Genomic DNA, 26,582 nt, shown 5'->3' on the forward strand with positions numbered 1-26,582 from the left:
ACTGAGATTTTCCAGTCAGAAGGGAATCGACTGGTTGCAGTTAGTGAAGCCCTCTGTTAATGGTGTTGTGGCCAATGCTTAACCCGTGAACTAAAAATGTTAAGGAAAGATGTGCGCCCTACCTGATTTGATGTTTTCCTGTGCACTCAATTCCCCACCCCCCAATTTCTTGCAGCGCTTTGGCACAGGCAGGCACCTACTCAGATTTGGTCGTGGTGCCCTCCTGCCTTTTGAAGGTTCTAAGATTTGACAGCTCTTACGAAAGACAGTGCTCTGTGATCATCCTGAAAGTACACAGTCTCTTTAAAATGTCCTTATACTTAATGGGCTCGAGGCAGAGTAAAATGCAGTGTTCTTAGACACTTATGTGATTTCACCTTAAAAAAAGTTCACCTTAAAAAAAAGTTCGGCACGGAGGCTGCTCTGTTGTCCTTGCTGTTTGAGTTTTCTTACCATTTGGAAAGTCTACAAGTTATCAGGTCTTCCCAGAGATGCAAAATTTCTAGACATTTGTTTTCAAGCCGTGGGGGAAAAAGTTTGTCCCCCCATGAAAAGTGAAATACTTTCCTGCTGAAATGAAACTTTTACTAATTTAACATGAAATCGTTATTTATAAGTTAGCATATAAAACTGTACTTCTGGCATATTTATGGGATTTAAAATGATAAAAGTCTTTTTTTTGTATGAGAAACTCTTCGGGGAGAGTAGCAAACTGCTGGATCCTGTGTGACTGTAGCCCCTGGTTCTTACTTTTTGCCATCTGAATAAAACCTTGTCCTTCATTCTACGTCAATGGGGTTTTTTAAATGCTCGTCCAGATTTTTCAATTTTTCCATGGAAAAATGTCCTCAGACTTTTCAAGTTACACATGGAATGAGTGGCATGTATTTTAAGAAGGATTTTTTTTCACTGCTTCCCACAATCTCCCAGTTTTTCATTGGAAAAAATAAGCAAGTCTGAGGACTTTCTCATTCTATTGTTTTTGAGTGAGAAAAACCATGTCACAAAAATTGATTTCACTCATTCTAAAAGAGAAAACATTTCATAGGATTTTTTTTTGTGCTGTCCAACATTTCCAAACTTTTCCCGGTCTTTTTTTCCCGGACGTTCAGATCTTTGGCTGCTGCCCTACAGACTTGGGTGGCTGCCTGGGCCTGTTGAAGAAGTTCTTGGTTCAGCATCTGCTGCCGTAGTAGCCAAATGACTCCTCTTTCATTCATTTATTCTTTTGTCTGTTTCTGCAGAAGATTTTGTATACTTTGCCTTGCAGAGTTTTCCAGTCAGTCAGCAAAGCTAGTTAGCTGCTGTATACTGAATGGATTCTGTGACTCCTGATGCTGCACAACATAATACTGCTTTGACGTTAAAGCTGAAAGCATTTTGATATGTTGGCATCAATGTAGGTTCTGCTAACTCCATCTGCTTTGTAGAAGGAAGACCAATTGTACTCTGGCAAATAATTCACTTTCTGTGGGACAGGTGAACTTGTCTTGCCCAAAATTGGATTCATACAAGCTGCTGGAGAGACATTTTTAAAGCAAATGGAATAAAAAGCAAAGCATATGTTTAAGTATGCGTGTAAGTGCCAGCAAGTAGCTTCTAACACATTTGCCCTATGAATTAATGACCTCCCAAACGCCCTCTTGTTAATAGCTTTGCTCAAGTCTTGCAAACTGAGAGCCTCCTTGGCTTCCTTTATAGAACCAATCCATCTCCTGTTGGGTTTCGTTCCATTTTTCCTAGCGTTATTGTCTTTCTCAGTGAGTCTTGTTTTCTTATAATGGGAGTAAAGTACAATAGCCTCTGTTTAGCCACTTTAGCCTTTAAGGGGAGTTCAGACTTGATATGTTTTGATCTAAATATGTTCTGATCCAAATTGATCTGTTGACACAAAAGCAACAGTTTGCCTGTTATGTTATGAGGAGTCATAGTAGGCTCTTGATAAATATTAAATGTTGCTCACTTTGAATTCCAAAACGTGATCACTTTTTGAGTGAAGAATTATTTCCTTTTGTCCTTTCTTGAGTCTAATTCCCATGAACTGGATTGCATGATCTCACTTTGTATTTGGAGGAAAGGGAGAAGAAGTTCTCTCAATTTTTTTCTAGCCGAGGCATAAATTTATAAACCTGTCATGTCTCCCCTTCTTTAGAGGTTTTTAAAGAGAGGCTGGATGGCCATCTGTCAGGAGTGCTTTGATTGTGTGTTCCTGCATTGTAGGGGGTTGGACTTGATGGCAATTGGGGTCTCTTCCAACTCTTATGATTCTGTGAAAGCTGTTAGTTCCCTTCCTTAATAAATGTCAATATTATCCAGAAGGAAAATGTTTGGAAAAGCTGCTGGATGATGAAAATCCTAATATATTAAGGTATTTGGCTAAATTTAGCTCCCACGATGTCAAAAGTCAGAGGCAAGTCACTTGACGATCTTTTTATATATTGGGAAATGTGGGATTTTTAGGTAAAAGCTTATCTGATATTATATAATACTACATTAGTATTATATAATACTAGTATTATATAACACTATAGTCTGCCTTTTTTAATATGTATTGGCAAATTTAGTTTTAGTTGTAATGTTAAAGGATGGTTTTGTATTTGCTGGTCTTTGACTGTTAATAAAAGTCTGTGTCGTCTGTGTGCCCCCACCCACCCCAAAAGGTGGTGATCTAGCTCAATTGGGTAGGACTTGGGAATTCCCCCTTCCCAAAAAATCAGTAGCCTTGTTTAGAACGCACACATCAGTATACGTGCTTGATAGCTTAGTTATTTTTACAGTCTGTAATCTATAAACAAAGCTGTTAATAAATGACTAAAAAAGACAGGTGATGAATAGTTTATGTCCATCATCGCTTTCAATTCTTGAAGCTATTTTTTAAAAGAGAAGATCAAGATGTTTTGGGGGCTGCTGTCTGCATGAGTAACCAAGTTGACTGTATTACTACGGCAGGAGTGCAGAATGATGTAAAAATGACTTTAGATGGAAAATTGATAACTTTGAAATAAACCTGTGAAGAGTTAAGTCATTTAAGGGGCCGGAGTACTAGGCCTGGAATGCTGTTCTGATCATACTTATGGTGGGGAGTACTAATTCCAGGTACAAAAATGTGTCTGAACATTAAGATTACTATTCTGTGACATTCAAGGTACATTATTTTTTGTGTTTGTTTTTTTTAACAGGATCTTTTGGACCCTGCTCGGTGGAGAATGCTAATCCAACAGTTTAGATATGATAACTACAGGCTGCATCAGCTGGGGAACAATTCGGTCTTCACTATAACACTGCAGGCTGGACTCTCTGCTATAAAAACACCGTATCCTTGCACACACTACCACGGGGTGCTAAACATTTTGCTTTGGGGGGGAAAATGTAGCTTACATTGTTTGGTGGTTGTAACTTGAGGGTGAGAGTCAGTGCGGTGTAGTGGTTAAGAGCAGCAGATTCTCATCTGGAGAACTGGGTTCAATTCTCCACCAGTCCTCTTAGCTTCTGAGATCGGGCTAGACTTGGCCATCCAGGTGAGGCCAGTTGTAACCTACACATTTCTTAAGTGTCCTTTTGCAAATTTGGGTTTTAAATTTATTTTGATTTTAATTGATATTTCTTTGTAATGAGCATGAAGAGCCCCATGGTGCAGAGCGGTAGTGGTTAAGAGATGGTGCACTCTAATCTGGAGAACCAGGATTGATTCCCCACTCTTCCACTTGAGCTGTGGAGGCTTATCTGGTGAACCAGATTAGCTTGTGCACTCCAACACATCCCAGCTGGGTGACCTTTGGCTAGTCACAGTTTTTGGAGCTCTCTCAGCCCCACCCACCTCACAGGGTGGAGAAGGTAAGGGGATTGTAAGACCCTTTGAGTCTCCTTACAGGAGAGAAAGGGGGATATCAATCCAAACTCCTCCTCCTCCTCCTCTAAACTGCAGTACTTCAGTCCAAGCTCTGCCCATTATTTGAGTCCAATCGTGACAGAAGTCAGTTTCAAGTAGCCAGGTCAAGGTTGACTCAGCCTTTCATCCTTCTAAGGTTGGTAAAAATATACCTGGTTTGGTGGAGGTAAAGTGTAGATGATTGGGGAAGGCAACGGCAAACCACCCCATAGTATAGTCTGCCTAGAAAATGTCAAGGTGTGACATCACCCCATGGGTTTGTAAAAACCCAATACGTGCACAAGGTTACCTTTACCTAGTGAGCATATCAAAATTCTGAACTGTGGGCTTTAAGACTGCGAGAAAGTCTTGGTAATACCCGCAGGGTCTTCTGTTGTCCTAACAGATGCTGGCCTTGTATGTGTGATCAGAAGCACACCCACTCTCTTTACCCTTGAATTACATAGAATATATAAAATTGGTTGTTTTAGATGTGCTGCCACAGAGTCTCTGTGAATCTATGACCGCTAAGCACTGCATAATGTGCATCATTTAAATATTTAATAGAATAAAAATGTTATCCTTTAACTTGCATTTCAATAGACAATGTTATAAAGAAGATGGCAGTTCAAAAAACCCAGACTGCCCCGTGTGTAGCAAATCCCTGAACAAGCTGGCTCAGCCTCTGCCAATGGCCCACTGTGCCAACTCCCGACTAGTCTGCAAGATCTCAGGAGATGTGATGAATGAGAACAATCCTCCCATGATGCTTCCCAATGGATATGTGTATGGATACAATGTAAGTTCTTTTCTTATAAGTTCGGTGGTGTCACTCCTTCCAATGAGTAATGGTAGTAAACTTGCTTTGCAGCAAAACCCTTGTTTTGTTTATTTGAGGATTTTTGGGTGGAGAGGCAGTTCATGTGGAATATCAGCAAATAAAATGAGCCAACTTGTGGGTATTAAGGCTGGATTTTTGGAATGCCTTGATGTACTGGTTGAAAATATCTCATGTGATTCTGCTGCCTAACTTCATTAAGTTGGCTGTCCCCTCCCACTTATATTTTTACATGTTCCTTTGCAGTCAATTGCAGCTTCATAAAAGCGAGGCTTCGTGTTGCTGGCTGTATTCCAGAGGAACGGCATCCAGAAGCCTAGAAAATCCAAACTGTGTAGGCTCTGTATTGATGAGATTTGACTTTGGGACCACTGGTTCCATTACATCATATAAAGTTGAAATTTCTTGAGTCAGTGGACCTTCAGTGCAGGAGGCAGATTGAACCTGATATTTTTTGGCTGCTGCCATCAGAACGCTCTGAACCTTGCAGCTGAAGGCAGCCAAAGCAGAAATCTCAAAGACTTGTCTCGGGTTGTGCAAAAGTCTTAGTATTATTTTTTAAAAAGATGGACAGATACTGGCCACAGTGCTGCTGGCATAAAATGCTTGGCTTAGTGATGTAAGAGGTCCTTTCCAATTCTTGATATTTTGTAAATCATTTATTTTATTTAAGCTGTTTCTATCATGCCACCTACTGACCAGTTTTTCAGGGCTGCTTACAATGAAATACTGTCTTAATTTGTTATTTGAAAGTTGGTGTAGCGTGACTGCCTCCAGGTGGTGTTCCATCAATAAGGTGTTAATACATCCTTCCCTGATTGCTATGCACCTAACTTCTGAAAGAGAACACCTGGAGAAGATGCTATAAAGTAGATTTTAAGATCAAATGGGGGTTTATATTGAAGAAGGTCCTTCTAGTATTTCTGTCCCAGAACTTCAGTGCCAGTACTTAATATGCTCATAAAACAGCTGGATTCTAGCAAACATCTCTCATATTGGTAAAATGTATTCTAGTTAACAATCTGGTTCCTGTGTTCTGGACCAGTTGACAATTTGGGACAGTCTTCAAGTGCTGGCAGATGCACACTGCATTACAGTAATTTAACCTGATTGTCTGGGGGCCCAACCAAATTTTGCCGAAAGGTGTTTGTGCTGCAGAGTGGACGTACAGGGTGGTTAAATGATCAGTACTTCGGTCTTGAACTGTCTTCATTCTGGTTTCCTTTTATTTTTTTCAGTCTTTGCTTTCAGTTCGTCAAGATGACAAAGTAATTTGCCCAAGAACCAAAGAGGTCTTCAACTTCTCACAAGCTGAGAAAGTCTACATTATGTAACTCCCTTGTACAAAGTGCCGCTGGAATTTGACACAGTATATTCTGGCATGCCCTTAAAGCAAGATCTTGTGTGTGGCAAACAGACCTGCCATTTTTTTCTGTGGGGGAGGGAGGGTTAGATTTGTTGGTGGCATTTTTAATTGCGACCAAAGATCAATAAACAACAGTATACACTCTAGACATGAGAAAGGAGGACTAACAGTTTGTACGTTGGAGGGAACAAATTTTGAATGCCTGGATTTTGTAACAGTAATTGGACTCTTCCTCTCATGCTCCTCCAGCAAAAGAAGCTTACTCAAAAAATGGACCATTTCACTTGGGAGAGAAAATTGCAGTGGATCCCCAAAGGGTCGTGTTTGGTTTCAGCATCTCCACTACGTGCCCATGTGGGGGAACTTTCTTATTTTAAGGAGCCAAATATGCAAATGTGCGGTATGTCCACACCAGAGTCGTAGCCAGCTGCAGCCTCTGGATGTGTGTCCATCTTGTGGCTCCAGGCGTGCTTCTGTCCCCTTCCAGGGCAGTAGTGGTCACCACAAGGGATGCCAACTGACCACATATCTGCCACGTGACAGTGTGAAGTTGGCCTTGGTGCACTTCGTTTTTTTGTTCACTGATGACAAAGAGCTCTTATCCTCAATCTTTCTTTCCACATTTTCAATGATTGTGTCTGCCATAGTAGCTCTTCATGCAACAGATGCAGACAGAATTGACACAAGGCCGACTTCACTGGAAGAATTAGAAAATTCTCCGAAGGGGAACGGAAATATTTCTTCTCCCAGCCCCCTTTCCAGAAACCCTCCCCTTTTGAAGCATTGTAGAAAGATTGCATAAATACAGATATAACTGAGAACATTACAGGCACAGGACACTGCTTGTATGTCTGTTTTCCAGTTTACCATAGTGTTAAAAGTCCTTCACTTATTAGTTACTACATGCATAGCATTCAATATCAAACCATTAGTGCTACTGCCTTATTTCTTGCTTTGAGAATGTACTCACATTTTTAAAAAACTCAACCTTAAATGTTTGGCAAGTTTTTGAAGATGGCTTGCGGGATAATTATGTAATTTTAGGGTGTTAATTAGAGATTAGTTCAAATCTAACAGCTACAAATCACACCCGTATCACTCTCCAAACAAAACCATTGTAATTAAAATCATACAGTAGAAGTTTGTATTTAGCATTTATTTTTGCATGTTGATGTTGGTTAGCTAATAAAGACTGTAAACAAATCTTCCTTATAGTTGCTGTCTATCATTTGATATCATGAATGTTATCATTGAGCTTTGGTGCCTTTTTAAAAAATGGTCACTGAAATGGGTGACCACGAGCATTCTCAGGCCATTGTTCCTACTGTACCCTTGTTGTTTTTCCATTGGCCTCTGTCCAGTTACTCATACATAGATGGCACATAGTTTTCTTGCATTCCTCTGCATGTTGGCAACCTCTTGTAGCCACACGAAATTGCTGTTATATTTTGCCTTCTATGCCTCTGGGCTGTTTTTACAAATCTGGATAATCTATAATGATTTATGACATTGTTTTTACTTGTAAACTGTTTCCAGCAGAGAGGTTGCATCTAAGTAAGCAAATCCGGTGTTGTGGGACCTAATCAGATACATAGCTTTTTGAGTCAGGGCACTGCAAGGAGTGGAAAGAGGGTAACATTCTTTCAAGCACAGCTTTACAGAGGTAAGGGTAGAGGTGATCATACTTCTTCCTCTGGGCCAGAGGACATCTGAGTGATTCCCGCTAACCAATCAGGGAGGTAGGAAACCAAATTCTTCCTGTTTGGTTTTGGATCAACCCCATTCTTCCCAGTTCTACATGGCTTTAGTTGCCCTTCTGCTTGTTCAGAGCATCCCAACACCAGAGATACCTTTGGGAGGACTATCAGAAGCACAGGGGAATGAATCCAGATAAGGCCACTGCCTCATTCTCAGGCGATGATTCCACATTTGGAGAGGAGGGAGAGTTTTTGTCTTGAGGAAGAGATCCAGGAACCGGAGAAGTCGACATTTTGCTACCCTGAATTTAAAGGATATTTAACTGGCTGAGGACCAGCATAAATCCAAACATGCCGGGAATAAGGAATTTCCCCCAAAAAACCTTCCTCCAGTAAGGAGGTTTTCCCTTTTCCTCAATTTTTTTTGAGTGGCAACTAAGATCTGAGTGGCTGCAGCCTATGGCGAACAGGTGCTGGAATTCCCTAAAGAAGCTTTATGAAATGCATTCATATACTACTAAACTTTCGCAAGTTACCCTTGTGGAAGCCCCAGTGGTCACACCGGAGTTGAGAGGGCAACTTTCTGAGGATTGTGAAAGACAACTATGCAGTAGCATAGACAGAAGAGCAGTCAGGAGGGCCCATGAGGCCATTGCCACGGCCATCAGGGTCTCGGCAGTTGCCTCCAGGACTGCCATCAGGTGGGTCTGCAAGCTTCTCCAACTGGTGCTGGAGCACAATCAAGAGTCCCATGGAAGGTGCCAACTGACTACTAAAAGAGGTATTCTTTTTCAACAGATGCCGCCCTTGATTCCTTAGCTTTCTCATACAGGGCCAGGGCCTCCACAGCAGCAGCTGGTTGATTATTTTTACTTTAGGCTTGACAGGCTGATTTTCATTCAAGGGCCATTGTCTCCTATTCCTTTCAGGGTGACAAGTTGGGAACTCAGTAAAATCCTAATGGAAGCCAAAAAAATATCCAATGCCATGCCTAGAAATCTGAGGAAATTGGATCAGAGACGGGGGGGGGGGGGGGTTTGACAAGACAACTTCATGTCGGTTTCAATCCAGACACTTGCAAAACGCTCTGGTGGATAGAAGACTGCAGAGCTTTAACGAAGCATTGGTAAGATCAAACACAGACAAATGGGCAATCAAAGGTGGCCTCCAGTGGCTGTGAGATCAAATTCCTCTGCCTCCCACTGGACAGCTTCCTGGCATCTCTCCCCCCCCACCCCTGGAAACCCACAAGACAGAAACAGAACCCTGCTAGCAATTCAATATCTCATTGTTATTCTAGCTATCAAACTTGTTCCTGTCAAAGGGACTATTTGCAGGCCCCAAGAAGAAGAGACTGGAGGGCCATCTTGGAATACCTAAATTGTTTTGCAAGGTGGGGACATTTCAAGATGGATAGTCTAAGATCCATAGCAAAGACCCTCCAACCTGCAGAACATCTAACTTCCATTGGCCTCACAGAGGCATATTTGCATATCCCCATCTGTCCAGTCCATCAGCACTTTGTTTATGCTTCAGGAGGGACCGCTATCAGTACAAAGCCTTGCTTTCTTGTGAATGTCCAGAAAAGCTTCCTACAGTTGATACAACACTTGGAACATCTGGGAGTATTATAGATACAGTGGCCAACAAGCTCTTCATTCCAGACACAAAGGCCTGGAAGATAAGGGAGCTGATCAGGGCCATCATCACCAGCAAGTGATCATCCCCCATCTCTCGTGGCGCGGGGGGCTCCTGCCTTCCGGCGTTGAAAAGAGCCCCCGCTGAGGGAGCGGAGAGAGTCCGAGAGGGCTGAAGGCTGCCCCGCCCAGAGGAGGCGCGGTGACGTCAGGGGGTGCGGCGTGCGTGCGTGGGGCGATGGCGGAGGCGCTGGCGGAGCTGGTGGAGGCGCTGAGCACGGCTGGGGGGCCGGAGCCGGAGCCAAGCCGGATGCGGCAGCTGAAGCGCCTATGCAGGTGAGGGGGGCGGTCAAGGGTGGGTGGGCCCGTTCGGGGCGGGGCTTGGCTGACCTGATCTCTGCTTCTCTCTCTCTCTCTGTCCCCCCCCCCCCCGCGCAGGGCGTCTCCGGAGGAGGTCCCGGGGCGGGCTTTGGGGTTGCTGATGGCGCAGCTGTCGGCCGCGCACGGGGAGGTGCGGCTGGGCGCCTTCCGCGTGGTGGAGCAGCTCTTCTGCCGCTCGCTCACCTTCCGCGCCGCCGCCGTCCGCCACCTGCCCGAGCTCCTGGCGCTGGCGGCGGGCACCGACCTGGCCCGGCCCCTCCCGCCGCCCGCCGCTGCCGCCCGCCAGCTCCGCGCTGCCGCTGTGGCCGCCCTCCGCCTCTGGCACCACCGATACGGCCACGCCCACCCCCAGCTGGGCCTCGCCTGTCGCTTCCTCCAGGACAACAAGAAGGTAGGAGGTGGAGGAGTCCCCAGGAGGGAGGGAAGGGGCGCCTCGACCACCGCCCCAAGGGTTGGCGGATGGAGCGGGGGAACCCCCGGCCCCCCCTCACCCGCCGGCAGGGGCGGCGTGTTCTGAGGAGACCTTCTAGACCAGGGGTAGGGACCCTGGGGCTCTCCAGATGTTCAGGAACTACAATTCCCATCAGCCTCTGTCAGCATGGCCAATTGGCCATGCTGGTAGGGGCTGATGGGAATTGTAGTTCCTGAACATCTGGAGAGCCGTAGGTTCCCTACCCCTGTTCTAGACCGTCTGCTGACTGATTGGTTGCTCTCTACAGGTGGACTTCCAAGACGCAGATGCTAGGACCCCCGTCGAAAGGAGGCGAGAGGAGGAGAGGCAGAAGCGGCTGGAGCGCCTCCACAGAGACCAGGCCCAGCGAGCCGAAAAGGACATGGAAGGTGAGCTCGGATGCTGCAGGAGCAGCAACAGCAGCAGCATCTCTAAATGGAAACAGGCCGGCTGTGCCACCCACCACACCTGCCTGGCCCGCATGCGAAGAACGGCAAGCAAAGAGCGAAGAACAGCAGGCAAAGAGCGGAGGGGCCCTCAGTGAGGGGGTGGCTTAAATTATTAAACGAGGGAGAGAAATGTGATTGCAGACATGTGATGGTGGTGCCAGTCCGCAAGCAAGTGGCACAAACGTTTCTGTGCCCGGTTCTGCCACTGAAATCCCAGAGCAGAGCCTGGCAGGTATTTCCCAGCCGGAGTGCTTCACTTTGCCCTGTAGAGCAGCCCCTCCCTGCCGGCCTGTGGCTAGAGCAGGTGTCCTCCTGTTAACTGGGATCACACAGATCTGTTCCTACTGGTCACCTGCAATCCTTGCTTCTTTTTGTTTCCAGCAGAAGGAAAGCGGGTTTTCAGTAGTTTCATCAAGATTTTGCAGAAACTATAATTTGACAGTGGGACTTTTTATTGGAGAAGCACGTTTATACTTACATTAGCAGTCTATTAAAATTAATTTTATTGTGAGCATCTGGGTAAGAAGAGAGGTCATGTATAGTGCACATTGATGATCTGTATCATGTACAACACCATTCTGAAACTGCCATTACTTGACAGATATGTCCCCAGAGATTGAAACTGTGCTGACAGAGATGGAGAATTGCTTTCGGCTTCTCATGCCTGATCCATTTGACTTCACGGTAAATGAGGGGAAAACTGCGACTCGGAGGGCTCCTGAAAGTGACCAGTCTTCCGGTTCACTGTGCTGGTGGTAGATCATCCAGATCTTTTCCTCGGGCAGGTAGAAGATGAGCAACCCTGTTGCAGCAAGGATCTCCCTTCCATCGCTCGCCTTCCAGAAGTTGATGACAGATGCCCTGATAGTGAAACGGGCAAGGGTGCTGGCCGAGAAGACACTTTCGAACATGAGTTGACTTCTGGTTGCCTTGGTGGTGGTGACGATGGTGCTGATGAGGCAGCCTTTGTCCGGAGCCACGGTCTTGGCTCTCACAAATACGCTCTCAGCCTTGAAATCTCAACAGGTACCAGTACTCAGTTTCCATGCTGGCATAAATTACAAGTACTGCTCTACTTGCAGCTTGTCTGACACCCCTGACTCAATAACAAATTAGTTTGTTACTGTGTTTTCATTTGCATGTAGTAAAGCTTCTCCAGGTGGCGTGTCAGTCTGAACTCCAGTGTTAAGTTTTCACATCAGGTATTGGGTATTTAGGATTTCACATCAGGTATTGGGTATTTAGGATTACCTGAACACCCCATTGATACGTCACACAACCCTGTTGCCTGAGAGTTACCCTGCCTGAGCTGCCAGAGGTGGTTTTGGAACCTGCTGTGGAGGTTCTTGGTGATTTAAAAATACATTGCAAGGCTGCCGTCGGTGGAATGGCTTTTGGAAAGTAAGATTCAGTCAATAATAGCAACTGTTGGTTGGCTGCAAACATCCCCTTCCTGGCCATTTCGATTGGCTGAGTACTTACTATGCAGCTATATTTATTTAGTTATTTTGAAGATCATCAGGTTCCATTTCAGGCCAATTTGTAGTTTTGTTTTAGTAAGGAAACTGGTTTGATGTATCCCTTGCCCCTCCAATTCACCTGTTCTAATTTACTTTTGTTTATGTTATTTTATTGGAGTTATATCCTGCCCTATCCCCAAAGGGGACAAGTGACCGTTGTGGAAATGTACCTGCCTTGACCCTGGCGGTGGTGATCATATATTTGCCATGCTGTGTTTTCTGGTTCAGGGACTGAGATGGGCATTGGGGGAAGGGGACGCTGGTCTCATTCTGGTCTGGCTGCCCCCGCCTTTGTGTATAGGGCTTCAAAGCGTCATCTGTAGGTATATGAAGCACAACTTTGTGCTTCTTTTCTGCACATTTGGAGAATCTCTTTGATGCTGTGAAATGATGTAGTTCAAGTAAGAGCTTGAATGGGGCACAGGGCACGGCAGCTCAGGTCAGAAAAGGTGGAGGTTATGTTCATGAAGATGATACACGATTGTAAAAGGTTTGGCATTTTCAGTGCTGTAAAGTTCAGTTCAGTATCTTAATATGCTGGCAGTCCCACAACACAGTTTGAGAGTTAGTGGTGGTGGGAAGTGCCATCAGATTCTATTCTATTCTATTCTATTCTATTCTATTCTATTCTATTCTATCAGTGGCAGCTGACTTGTGGGTTTTCAATACAAGAGACCTTCAGGGGTGGTTTGCCACTGCCTGCCTCTGCGTAGACTGAGAGAGTTGTGGCTGGCCCAAGGGCACACTAGAGGAGTGGGGAATCAAACCTGGTTCTCCAGGTTAGAGTCTGCCACTTTTAACCGCTGCACTATATGTTGGTTGAAACAATAAAAGTGGAATGTGGAAAACAATCTTTGGAGAGAAACGAGGATGCTTCACTAACCCATATAACGTGCAGCTATTTGTCTCTGTCCGGGGGATTGAGTATATTCATAGTGTTGCTGGGAGAAAGCTAAGGCCTTTATTCTTTTATGTACTATGTTACGAACGATGCCTTAAATGTTAAAGTTCATAGAAGTCCTCTCCTAACCCGGGGCCCTCTAAATCAGCAGTTTCCATAGAGCTTCTCCCCAAGTGCTCTGCAAAGAGATTGGAATGATTGTGACAAGGCAGACGTTCCATAGTCAATACTGTTGTCATTCAGTTTAGAGCCTATGTAGGTGTAAGGTAAAAGTGTTGTCACTGCTATGCCAAAATTCATGTTTTGAGAGAAAGATATTTAAAGTTCCAATTTTTAATAACTTTCAATGGAAAAAAATTAAGTTTTGCTTAATTTAAGTCATTTAGAATTAGAAAAATAATTTTTGCTTTTGTTATATGATAAAAAAACTATATTGCTAAAAGACTTTATTATTTTATAACAACTTGGAAAACTACAGTTAGATAAAACATCCAAGAATGCATCAGGGCAATGAATTCCTGTCCTGGAAAGTTCTCTGTGACTCGAAAGGTTTGGAAAGATCAAGGGAAGAAAATAATGGTTTAAGAATTATTGCACTGCAGATATTGCCTGAGGAAAGATTGTTCCCAGCAGGGCAGAGTTCTCATCTCCTGTTTCTCCTCCCCTCCCCTTCCCTCTGGATTAGGTTAACGGTGCTTGGTAGATTTGTTGTATTTGATGGTGTTCTGATTTCTCATATTGTGAGCTGCTTTGAGTCCACATTCAGTGGAGAAGAGCAGAGTGAAGAATATCCAAATAAGTAAAAATGTCTGTTGTAATCGCCACACCAATTTTTAGGTATTCAGTTCAACCCCAACTCCAATTTATCCTATTTATCTTCTCTTGAACTACTTTTATAATGGCCAGATTAAATTCCTTCCCATCATCTGTTGCTTCTGGAAGATTTCTTTGTGTTCCATATTCCAAACGACTCTGCATATGTGGGGGAAATATACCAGATTCTATCTCCCCCATAGTGTTGGACTGCCAGCTTCATACTGATCTGCAAGAGAAACGAATCACCTCACTGTTACAAGTTAAAACAACCCACAGAAAAAAGAAGCAACTTCACTGACTCTTATCAGATGAGGACCCAGGCTGTTGCTAAATTTCTTTCACTGGTGCCAAAAATCAAGGCTTGTCAAAACGGGAGCAAAATAGCCGAGCTATACAACTATTAGTCCCCCTTTTATAATTTATTGATTTTACTGTTCAACACATTTTAATTTAATATTATATGCCAATAAAGGGATCTAAATTTCTGTTTAAATCCCCCCTCCCCTCCCCCCAAGCTATGGTTTCAGAATTTCTGCATTGTGTTGCTATGTTCTCCTGAGGTATAGGTGCTGGTCAGGTTAAATCTGCTTTATTATTTTATTTTATTGTATTATTTTATTTTATGCAGCTTGCATGTCACCCTTCCCCTCACAGACTCAGGGCAGCTTCCAACATATAAACGACAATAAAATCCTAAATTAAATTTAAAATCAACGATGACTAAAAAGCCTAATGATAAATGTACAAACTCAGCACTTAATAATACCCCAATCATACAGAAAACAAAAGGGGGTGAGGGGAGAAGAAGGAGGCCATTTGGATGGTATAATCATAGCTGCCTCAACCAAAGGCCTGGTGGAGCAGCTCTGCCTTGCAGATCCTGGGAAATTACACCAGATGCCACAGGAGCCCAATGTCATTGGACAGAGCGCTCCACAAGATAGAGCAAGGGCCAAAAATGTCCCGGCCCTGGTCGGGGCTGGCTGGACATCTTTCAGACCAGAGTTCACCAGCAGATTGTAATTCCCTGACTTCAGCATCCTTTGTAGGACAAATGTGGTCCTGATTTGCTATCTTAATTCTCATTTTTCACTTTGTAGCTAGTTTTGTTGTCTGTTTTTAGGTGAGCAAAATACTGTACTGTCAGGATTACTACAAATGTAATAGTTGGAGTTAATAGCTGGATATTAATTGATTATTTGTGTTCTGATTTTTGTGAATCATCTTCATTGGGTGGCTTAAAAACCTTATCTTACCCTGTCACAACGACGAACCCTTAGCCAATGGGCACACAAAATACTCTCCTGTGCATCCATTGGCTGAGAGTTCGTGGTTGTGCTCAGAAGGGCCCGACGGAGAATCAGCGCCAGGCCACCATCCTGCTGGGCCTCCCACCCGCCTCCCCATTCCCCCAGCCACCCTGCACCACGCAAAAACTCCACAAAGCCCTCCTGCCTCCTAGCCCCAGCATGCCATCCTGGTGGGTGGAGCAGCGGCACCTTGGTACCCGCTGCCCTTCTGGCCTGGGAAAGCCTTCCCACCTTCACTCTACATCAAGCATCCCCATTCCAGCCTCCTCCAGCCACACCTTCCAACCATACCCCAGGCCTCACCTTTCCACCCTCCCCTACTCCAAGCCTTACCTTTCTGACCTCCCCTCCCTTGGACCAGGTAGTTGGGAAGAATTGTGCCGGGAGGGGAGGCCCACTAATCCCCCAGTAAAGCCCAATGCAGGGGAAAATGCTTCCTCCCCCACCCTTTGCTAGGGCCCATTGCATCTTCCCTGCACTGGGCTTTGGCTGCCTTGAGGGTGTGTGGGACTTGAACGGCGGAAATGGTGCATGTAATAGTTAAGGGCCATGGAATGCTTTGGGGGGGGGGGGGTACTTTTTTGATGTTTGCCATGGCTTTCCTCTCTGAGGAAGCAGGGATGCTGTGGTTGTAGTTATAGTTACGCCAGGGAAGGAGGCTGCCAGACAATAGTCAGTTGATATGTTTATTTCCGTTTTATAGGCTTCACTGTTTAATGAAACTAACTTTTCATTTTTTCTGTTGCTAAAAGATGTGAAACTTGAGGAGAATGAAGACAATACAGCCATAATAAACTCTGTTACAGATGCTCATAAGCTCATCAGAAACAAATTCTTGCCATCTGTACAGTCTTGGATTCAGGTAAGGGAATACTTTTCTATCAATGTTTTTAAAATTTATCTGGTGTCCTTCACAGCCAGAACTCTGATAAGTTGCCTAGTATTTTAGTGATTTGGAGTGTGACCGTAACTTCAGAGCTTCTGTGTCTCCAAGCTTTTTATGGCTTCATAATGCAGTCTGGAGTGCAACATGTTTCTCCTAATGCTTTCCTTCTGGGCTGAATTCTGTCTGTGAGCAAATGTTTCCCAGCTGTTCATTTCTATATGTTCTTACTTTGACTGAATTAGTGAATTTTTGCTTGGAAAAATTACCTGTGTGGGCTAGAGAGAGGGGAGGGGAAAGTTGATATCCTTTCTTCACTGTAGGTTGAAGTTACAGTGTTAAGTCCCTGTGGAAGGAAGGGAAGGAGAAATAACTTGCATTCTTTGGAGACAGGTAGGACCTTGTTCCTTGCACAGCTTCAAGAGAGCCATTGCTGGCAGAGGTTCAGAAATACGAGACTCACTGGAGTTCTGAGTTCTGCGTGGAATAAATTGGGGTTGGTTCATCATCTACCTAGAATAATATCCGTTTCTTCTGAATATTACTGCTTCCTTTTTTCTGTCACTTGCCTGCTTTATTTGACTGTCAAGTCAGAGGCTCTTCCTTTCCTCCGTCAATAGAGAAAAGGCCCCTTCCCTACAGGGGAATGCTGCAGTATCTCTTCTGTATGAGGGGTGGGTTGAACATGAGCCTCTTTGCCATGATTCAGGTATTGAACTGGGACTAAGAAAGTTATTCATTTACACGGTCACCTCCCATGTGACTCCTGCAGTGGAGGAATTAGTTCTCCTGTAGGGGTGAGTAAGTAAGTGGAGTTCTTGCCATGTGATGGTCCATTTATTCTTTGAGGAACCTTTTAGCTTGTGACTAGAATAGCACAACTTACTCTCTGCCGGCCCCTGCCGGCATCTCTGGTAGGCATCTTACATCTCTTTCTCAGAGGAGGAATCAATGATGGAAAGAACCCTGGCCCAAATACTAAGAAATACACACGTTGCACTCTGGCTGTATCCAATCTTATATATTGATCTTACATATAATTAATCAACTTAACACTTCTATTTGTATTTACATTTCCTCCATTTTTCTGACAGAGTTCTTCAAGATACAGTATAAGTCTTCCAACATTTGTAACTAAACTTAAATAACCACTTAGTCCATTCAATTCCTGCCGGCACCAGAAGAATTCCTTTCGTAAAGGCAGTATAGAACTTGGCCTTTCCAGTTTTTAATTTGAAGTTCACAGCTGTTTCCACTGACTTTACAAACATTTAAAATATTTTTGTGCGATCTTTCCACATCAAGGTGTCGACATAAAATTTTTAAAACATTTGAGCAACTAAAGATGCAATAAAATTCAATTTGATTAAAAACACATTTGTTTATTTATTTATTTAGTTGATTTCTATCCCACTTTTCAAATGCATCCCAGGGCAGGTTACAGCAATCTAAAAATGCACCCCACATTTTGCTGTTTTATTGTAATCATACACAGATAAATATTCCTAAAAGCATACCTAAAACTTAAAGGATACTTAAAGCATGCCTAAAAACATTAGCATACCTAAAACAAAAACAAAGTCCCTCCCTCCCCCCCAGATTCCTAAAGTATACTCGCACCTTCCTTAACCTCTTATAAAGAACACTGGAAGAAGGGCCAGTGCTGTTAGTGGGGATATGCCAGATAAAACAAAAATCTTCTGCTGGTGAAAGTCGCCAATAGAGGGAGATGGACCAATGGGGTGGGTGTTTCAAAGTGTTGGTTGGGTCCCAATCCATTTTACTCTGCCAGAGCACTGAGGAAACCAAGACCCTCCGTAAATAGTTGCTTTCTTCTGTCTTCAAGGAAGGAGACTGTTGTGGCCCCTCCAGTATCCCAGGCTGATGCATAGGCATTGTGTCTTCTGCTGCATCTGTGAGGTGGACAGACAGCTAAGGCACGTCTCGCCCAAAATTGCCACCTGTTGTTGTAAACATTGTTTTGTGCCTTGGAATCACAGGAATGGATCAGAGGCCTTCATCTCATGGCCCATAGTAGAAATTAATCAGACTTAATTTGAAATCTAATTGTGAGGACAGAAATGTCCAAGTGGATGTTGTATATACTCACAGTTGGGGCTGCTGTGGACAGGTCCCAAGAAGGGCATAACTAGTTCTGTCACCTGCTGGTAGTGTCAAGCGCCAGATCTGGACCAATACTGGACTCGGTGATTACAATCACAAGCCACATTGGAAGGAGAGGGGAGATTCATAATCCATTGGCTATATCAGTAGCACAGGGATCTGCTGTCTGAAGAGAAACAGCTCAAGTCCTGCCTAGGAAGTTACCAGTGACAAGATATTTCTTTTTAAATTAATGTTTTCCTTGTTATGACTTATCCAATGATAGACAGCATCACAATATATAAGAACAACAAAATACTTCTGATTTCTTCTGCACTGAATATAAGTTTACCACTTCTTAATTTTAATCAAATATGGCACTAAATCTTAATTTCTAAACTTGAAAAGATTCACACCTTTTTTAAAAATATAACTAAATCCTTAATCTTCTACTCCTCAAAACTATATATCATCAATTCATTTTTTTCCTATCTGAAGTCCATCAAGAGTTTCCAGTTGCCAATAAATTTAGATAGATTCTTCAGTCAGAGAAGTGAGTTTTGCCATCTCTATCAATTGCAACAGCTTCACTAACCAGTCTTCCATTGCAGGTGTAGATGAGTTTTTCTACTTTTGTGCATATAGTACTCTTGCTGCTAATACCACATATAAAACCAAAGTTCTGTATTTTTTTTAACTGCCTATTTATGAATCCCAAAAAATATTCCTCTGGATTCATTTGTATATTGGTCTAAAATATTCTGGATTAATGTATGAATTTGCATCCAGAATTTTTCAGTTTCCTTACAAGTCACCAAACATGATTAAATTAAAATAAGAACACCTTGCTGTTCACATTTCTAATACTGATTCAAAATGTTTTTATACATTTTTGCAAATTTCTCCAGTGATAGATACCAATGATACATTATTTTATAGAAATTCTCTTTGAGATTAGAACTTAAAGTAAATTTGAGACCTTTTAACCACATATTCTCCCATTTCTTGGTATATAATACCCAACATTAATTGTTCACTTCATCCAGTTTTTATGTGTTCTCCTTCTGTCTCATATCTCAACAAAAGTTTATCTTAGTTATAATATGGTCATCATTTGTACATACATAGTTCAAATATAGTCTAGTCATAATCAGAAACATAAACTATTTTGTCAGTTTTAAATCTTTTTAACAGTTGTGCATATTAAACCATTGACTGTCCTTCGGTTTTAAATTATTATCTCAATCTAATTTTACGTTAGCTTTAGCTTTAAAAGGGGCTTGGACAGATTTGTGGAGGAGAAGTCAATTTATGGCTACCAATCTTGATCCTCTTTGATCTGAGATTGCAAATGCCTTAACAGACCAGGTGATCGGGAGCAACAGCCGCAGAAGGCCATTGCGTTCACATCCTACATGTGAGCTCCCAAAGGCACCTGGTGGGCCACTGCGAGTAGCAGAGAGCTGGACTAGATGGACTTTGGTCTGATCCAGCTGGCTTGTTCTTATGTTCTTATGTACGTTCCTGTTGTGAAAAATAAACGATATGTCGGTATGTCATCCCCCTGTTTTCAGATATCATTTCTTGTGTATACGGTGCTCCTTGTGGTGTTTTTTTTTACATAGTTTAGGTTTATATTTATTCCATATTCTTAGGATGGTGTGCCTAATGTAATGATTATTAAAATCTTTGTTAACTTTAACTTTGTCATACCATCAGTAGGGATATCATTCTTATCTCAAATCCTGTCACTCTAGATCCAGCAATCTTCTGTTTTTAAGCATAGCCCATTATTTCAACCAAACCAAACAACAAGCAGCAAAATATAATTTCCAGTTAGGTAAACTAAACCCTTGTTTTTCTTTTGTGTCTTGCAAAATTTTATATTTGATGCAAGGATTTTTCCCTTGCCAAACGTAACTGGATATATCCTTCTGCCATTGCTCAAAAGGAATGTCAGTTGTCAAAACTGGTATTGTTTAAAACAAAAATCACATTCTGGGTAATCCATTTTTCTTAATCCCAGAAATTCTCCCCAATAATGATAACTGGAGTTTATTCCACCTTGAAAAGTCTCTTTTAACTTCATTCCATAAATTCACATGGTTGTTTTGAAATAACATACAATTCATATTTGTCAGTGTAATACCTAAGTATTTCAACTTTTTTCCAACTTTGAAACCATTTTAGCCATCAATTTTTCTTGATCTTGTGGTTTCATTTTTTTGTTCAAAAGCTTTGTTTTCTGCGGATTAATTTCAAAATCTGCAAGTGTACCAAATTCAGAAGTGAAGTCATTGATTTCAGTTGATAGCCCACACGTCCACTGCAGGCCGCCACTTTATTCCCTGTGCTGTTTGGGTGGATCTGTTGACCTCTCCCGGAATAAAATTTGGGTGGCTCGGTGAACTGCAATGGGAGGGGGAAGCAGGAGAGTCCACAAACGGCTCCATCAGTTTATGGGAAGAGTCAGGGCAGTGTTTGATGTGCTGAATTTCCTTCCTTCCTTTAGTGGTCCCAGGTTCAGGACCTGGCGTTGCCACTTGAAGAGCCATAGGAAGCCAGGATGTGGGGAGGGAGGGACTGACCTCCGGAGAGTAGACCATAACCAGCCTCAGTCGACCAGTCTAGAGGGCTCTAAGTGGGAGAAAAATGGAGTTGACGTGACGTCTGCTTAGCAGTACTGAGCTGCCACTGCTTATTAACCCTGCTGTTGCTGCTGCTGTTTTCCCCTGTTTATAACTGAAAAGAGTTTTCCAGAATTAGTTATGAGTTGCTAAGTATTGTAAAAAAAAAAACAGGTCTTTTTTGTATTGTATTGTCAAATGTAGTGGACATCTTGGCATGCATGTTGGTGACATAACCAATTTTTACAATTTTTAGTTGTTTACAAGAGCTGCAATAAGCGATGATCGCCTAAGAAAAGCTATTGATCTTAAAAATAAGCTGGAGAAGGCGCTGGAGAAACATAAGGACATGAATATTGACTATAAGAAGAAGCGGAAGAACATAGTGAGTTGAACTAATGCCTCCCCCCCTCCCATTATTTTACTGGGAATACAGTTATATGCTGAAAGTGAAATGTTTGTATTTTCCTGTTCTGTATTCTAGTCAATTTTTGTGGGGGGAACATTCTGGAAAAGTGGGAGAAAGCTTTACGTATAAATGACTTGTTTCTTCTATAATTTTTCATAAACTCCTTCAAAACTTTTGAATGTTACCATTATTATGAGAATATCATAGTTTTCCACGTCCCTTAAGAGCAGAGCTTGGTGTGTGCCCTTTGTACAACACAAAGTTCACAGCGGCCTGTAGGGTGGACTTCAGCCATTGCAAGTCGGTGGATTTGGGCCGTAGTGTGAGTTGGTGGGAGGGGAGCCTCGCTGTAGACAAACCAGGAGGGAGCTCACTGTTTTCTCAGGGCTGTCCAGTTTCCCCCCGCCCAAAGCTACCTGTGGATGGTTCTTTGATGCATCATAAAATTAGCCGTGTTTGAGGCCATCAACTTGCATTAATTAGCCATTTTTCCAAAGCATGAGGGCTAATGTTCCATTTAAAACAATATCTTAACATTTTATTTATTTATTTTTAGGCTTAGACCCCTGCCTTTCCCCAGTGGGGCTCAGGGTGGCAACAACAGTTAAAACAACAATAAAATCATAACATTTGAAAACAGCATTAGTAAAACCCAGTATCAGATGTCAGCTTCTACTCTCAAATACATCCCTCCCCCTGGAGGCCAGAGAAAGATGCTAGAAAGATGTTAGCCCGGCTAGCCACCAGGGGAAGCCTGGCGGAATAGCTTACAGACCCTGCGGAAACCACTCAGGCCCCTCAGGGCCCTGATCTCAATTGAGAGCATCTTTCACCTGGTAGGGGCCAGGACTGAAAAGGCCCTGGCCCTCATAGAGGCCAGCTGGATGGTTTTGGGGCCAGGGATTACCAGGAGGTTCCCCTATAAAGAGCGGGCCTACTAGGGCAGTGTGGGAAGAGGCAGTCCCTAAGATATGTGGGCAAGACTGCTTAAGGCCTTAAAGGTCAAAACCAATACTTTAAAAATAATCCGGTACTCGACAGGTGGAAAAGGACAGGTGTTACATGGTCCTTACTTGAGGCCCCCACCAGGAGCCTCGCGGCTGCATGTTGAACAAGTTTCAGCTTCTGGATTAGATTCAAGGGCAGGCCAGGGTAGAGCGAGTTACCTGGAGGTAGTCTAATTTGGAGGTGGCTGTTACATGGATCACCATGGCCAGATCAGAACAGGAGAGATACCGAGCCAACTGCCTTGTCTGGCAAAGATGGTAAAACGCAGCCCGGGCCTCTAGGGAAATCCCTGAGTCTAGGATTACCCCCAGACTGGTCACCAATGTGGCTAGATGTAAGACGTCGCCGTCCAGCACAGGCAGACTAAAGTTGGCCAGCATCTTCCTGTGACCGACCCACAGGATTTCCATCTTTGCTGGATTCAGTTTCAACCTGCTGGTTCTCAACCAATCAGACACAGCTTCCAAACAGCACTGGAGAGCCTCAGGGGCCGAGTCTGGCCGGCCCGCCATTGTAAGGACCAGCTGGTTTCATCTGCATCCTGATGGCACCGCAGCCCAAAACTCTGGACCAGTTTGGCCAGAGGGTGCATATAGATTTTGTGGTGTGGTTTTCATTTATAAAGAACCCAAGGGCTTTTTTGCATTTAAGTCTCGGATTTTAAGAAATCCGTTATTTCCAACCTCACGTGTCATGACTTGCAGCAGTGAGTATTGAACTGACTGGCATAAGATGTGGCCACTTCCTGTGCTGAAGGGCATCTTGCAGAGTGTCCAAAGGACACTCAGTTTTAGAATCTGCAGGGGAAGATTTCCAAGGATATTTCCCCGTGGGCATGCAGGTACAGCTGATGGAGGAGCGAAAATGTGGGCACTTGTTCAATGGCCATGTCCAAATCCAAAGTGCGGACTAGCAGATGACCCTGAGCAGCCCTGCTCCCAGTTCCCAGCCTAGGCCCCCAGTCTTGTTCTGCAAAAAAGGGCCCTCAAGACATTAATCAGTCCTCAGGTTCAAGGTTCATGAACACTGGCTTTATTGAGATTGTCATAACTGCTTTCTCCCAAAGCATCTTACAGTATTGTTCTACCTACCTTCATTTTAGTCTCCCCTGTGAGGCAGGCTAGTGTGATTATGTGACTATCCCAAGGTCAGCCAGCAAGATTCCTTGATAGGATGGGGATTTGAACATGGGTCTCCTTGATGGGGAGGGCTTTAAACTGAGCTATGTGAAGGAGGGAAACAGTATTCAAACAGACAGGAGTTCATCAGGTGCTAGAAATAATAGTCCAACTGAGCAAATGGTTCAAAAACCCAACAGTAGAAGGGGAAAAAACCTTAAGTAAGTAGCCAGAGAGAATGAACCGTGGCCTTAGATGTCTCTCCACACTAGTGCACAAAGCATGGGAAATAAACAAGACAAACTTAAACTCTTAACATGGCAAAGCAAATACGATATAATAGGCATCACTGAAACCTGGTAGGGTGAGTCTCTTGACTGGAATGTAATAATTGAGGGGTATAACCTGTTTCAGAGAAATAGACCAATTAGGGAAGGAGGAGGAGTAGCATTAGACGTCAGAGATTATTACTCCTGTGAGCAGGTCCATGACTTAAATCCTGGAAACCAGATTGAGAACATTTAGTTATAAATTAAGGGAAAAAGGAACAGACCACCCCCACCCCCCAAGCTAGACTGAAGAGCTGGATGATGCCTTCCTGGAACAGATGAGCAAGTATTCAGAAAGGAGAGAAGTAGTAGTAGGAGAATTCGGATATCCTGATAGTTATCCTGATAGTTGTTGGACATCAGACTTTGCCAGGAGTATGCAGTCTGGCAAATTCCTCACTTGTCTTGCAGACAGTTTCATGGCCCAGAAGGTGGAAGAGGCAACAAGGGGATCGGCTATTTTAGATCTGCTCCTAACCATCAATGATGACCTGGTTAATGGAGTGGAAGTGGGTAGGAACCCTAGGTGGGAGTGACCATGTTCTCCTGGAGTTTGTTATACCGTGGAAAGGGGATGCCAAGTGTAGTCAGACACACATTTTAGACTTTAAGAAAGCTGATTTCAATAAACTTAGGAAACTACTGAGTGTGATCCCATGGTTAAGGATACTGAAAGAGTTCCCCAGAGCCTATAAGACGGATCTATTCCACCAGCCGTGCGGTTGAATCTACTACGGTTTATCATCACTGGCCTCCCACCTTTTACCTTAAGTTTATTTCTGACATGTTGGGTTTTAGTTAATTGCTGCCCTCCTATTATGATAGTTTAATTACCATAAGATTTAGATTGGATATAATTTTTTAAATATTTTTATTGTGTGTATGTTATTGTAAGCTACCATGAGCCTGTAAGGGGAAGGGTGGCCTATAAAACCAGACAGACAGACAAATAGATGTGAGGCAAAGAGTTGCCTTTTCGATGCAGATAAATAAAGTAGGTTGGAGGAGAGTTTATTCCAGGGCTATTAGAATATGGTGGACCTTTGAGAATGTCTGGCTTAAAAGAGATCAGGGTGACGCATTTGCCAGGTAGTTTTGCGTGAAAAAGTGGTGCAGGATTCAACCAGATGAGGTACGGGGGTGTCCCAGAGCTGTCTTGGGCTGCTGTCTTGGGCTGGGAGAAGATTGTGGCCAGAATCCCAACCCTGCTTCAATCCAACATGCTTCTGCTCAGCTCTCAAAGGCTGAACCAGAACTGACAAAGAGACGCCCTTCTTCTAAAGCCAAGCACTTATTTCCTGTTCTTTGTTTGAATACTGGCTTCTATCCTATTTTCTCTTTGATTCACACAGGTTAAATGTTTAACAGCTGGGACAGGACATGCTGCTGAATTGTGCAGTTTAGTTTCCCCTTACTTGAAACCGTGAAAGCTGCAGATAATTATTTTTAGAGGCTTAATTTGGACATGTCAAACTGTGACCTGGTGTCTGGAACTGAGAACTCAGAACACTGCAGAAATCATGGTTTGAAGACCCTTCTCCACCTTCATTTTCCTACCTGTTCAATGGTCTCAGATCCATGGAGTATAAATTGTGGATTGTAGCTCTGGGCAGAGGTGTATCTGGGCAAAGCTGTGCCCGGGGTGGCCTGCGTGTTTTCCGCCCCCCCCCCTCCCGCCCCACCACTTACCTTACCTTCCAGGTATGATGGTGCGGCATGGAGATCCACGGGGCGGGGAGGGGCAGAAAATGTGAAGGCTGCCATCCCCCTCTGCCCCACGGACCACCTGCTCTGTTGGGCACAGGGAGACATCTCAAGAGGCGGCGGCACCAGGCAGGCCACAGTCACCATCCTGCCTCTGTCCCATGGAGCAGGCAGTTGCCTGCTCTGTTGGGCAGGGGGGGTTTCCCTGCCCGGCGCTGCTGCCTCCCAGAGCCCGAGAGGCCTCCGCCTCCTGCAGCGCCTGGGACACTGTTGGCGTTACCGGATGTCCCCATTGGCGCTACGCCTCTGGCTCTGGGCTGTCAGTTCAGGTTATTTTAATCTCTTGTAGTGAACAATAATTAAGTTTTGGGTTTTTGTGATGTCTTTGGCTCAGTTATTAGTTAAATTGGTAAAGCCACATTTGCTTGGATTTATTTTGGGGTGAGTTGGAATTACTGGTTTGAATCCAGACTAAATTTTTTGTTCTTGTAAGTTATTTTTGTTAGTGGAATGGGACATTTCTCCCCCCCACACACACTATAGCCTGCTAATTCTCTGAAGAGGAACCCCCCCAGAACAGCATGAAAGGCAAATTGGGGTTCTGCAAGCAGGATTTGGCGGAAATTACCACACCCTTTCTGTTAGCAGAAGTTAAGCCCCTGCACTTATTTAGATCTGAGAAATATTTATTTAGATGATCGGATTGGAGATATTTTGAGCCTGGATGTTCCAGTGCAAGACTGGAGACCAGCATCATTTGACTTCAGCTGTTCCAAAAATATCATTTGAGAGATGTATATAAATATTTTTTCCCAAAGTTGTGTAGCAGTGTTTTTAGAAACAAATAGAATTGTTTTCTAAGGCTGATTCCTGGCATACAAGGCAACAGCTTCTACTGAAACTAATCATTGACTCTCACGGCTTTCCTGGAATTACCCCAGTGGCCAGTAGAGGGTGTGCAGCCCACACAAGGAGGTTTCTTGATGGGCATTTCACATGCGTGCACCCTCCCCCTTCCCTTCATTGATGCTAGGTCTGGTGTTACAACCTGTAGACAGGTGGGCAGTGTAACAGGATCCCTCTTTTTTCTTTCCAACATAAAAATAGCTAGAAGAGAATAGGAAAAAATGCTAATTGGTGACTGAAGTTCTTATTAACTAAGACATC

General features: G+C 43.7%; 2 protein-coding genes across 3 annotated transcripts in view; both read left to right on the top strand.

Annotated features, from left to right (window-relative positions):
- Positions 1-7,275, top strand: part of MAEA (macrophage erythroblast attacher, E3 ubiquitin ligase) — a 36,422-nt gene extending 29,147 nt beyond the window's left edge. For both annotated transcript variants that reach the window (XM_048493657.1, XM_048493658.1), the window contains exons 7-9: positions 3,180-3,313; positions 4,472-4,667; positions 5,945-7,275. In XM_048493657.1, coding sequence (XP_048349614.1) covers positions 3,180-3,313; positions 4,472-4,667; positions 5,945-6,040 — 426 coding nt within the window. In that variant the 3' untranslated portion in view covers positions 6,041-7,275. The remainder of the gene's footprint in view (positions 1-3,179; positions 3,314-4,471; positions 4,668-5,944) is intronic.
- A 2,355-nt stretch (positions 7,276-9,630) lies between these two features.
- Positions 9,631-26,582, top strand: part of UVSSA (UV stimulated scaffold protein A) — an 87,642-nt gene continuing 70,690 nt past the window's right edge. The window contains exons 1-7 of the mRNA XM_048494310.1: positions 9,631-9,742; positions 9,845-10,178; positions 10,507-10,627; positions 11,289-11,371; positions 11,473-11,713; positions 15,987-16,096; positions 21,104-21,232. Of these exons, the coding sequence (XP_048350267.1) occupies positions 9,645-9,742; positions 9,845-10,178; positions 10,507-10,627; positions 11,289-11,371; positions 11,473-11,713; positions 15,987-16,096; positions 21,104-21,232 (1,116 nt within the window). The 5' untranslated portion in view covers positions 9,631-9,644. The remainder of the gene's footprint in view (positions 9,743-9,844; positions 10,179-10,506; positions 10,628-11,288; positions 11,372-11,472; positions 11,714-15,986; positions 16,097-21,103; positions 21,233-26,582) is intronic.

This window comes from Sphaerodactylus townsendi, linkage group LG04 (assembly GCF_021028975.2).
Source record: "Sphaerodactylus townsendi isolate TG3544 linkage group LG04, MPM_Stown_v2.3, whole genome shotgun sequence".
NCBI classification, from domain to species: domain Eukaryota; kingdom Metazoa; phylum Chordata; class Lepidosauria; order Squamata; family Sphaerodactylidae; genus Sphaerodactylus; species Sphaerodactylus townsendi.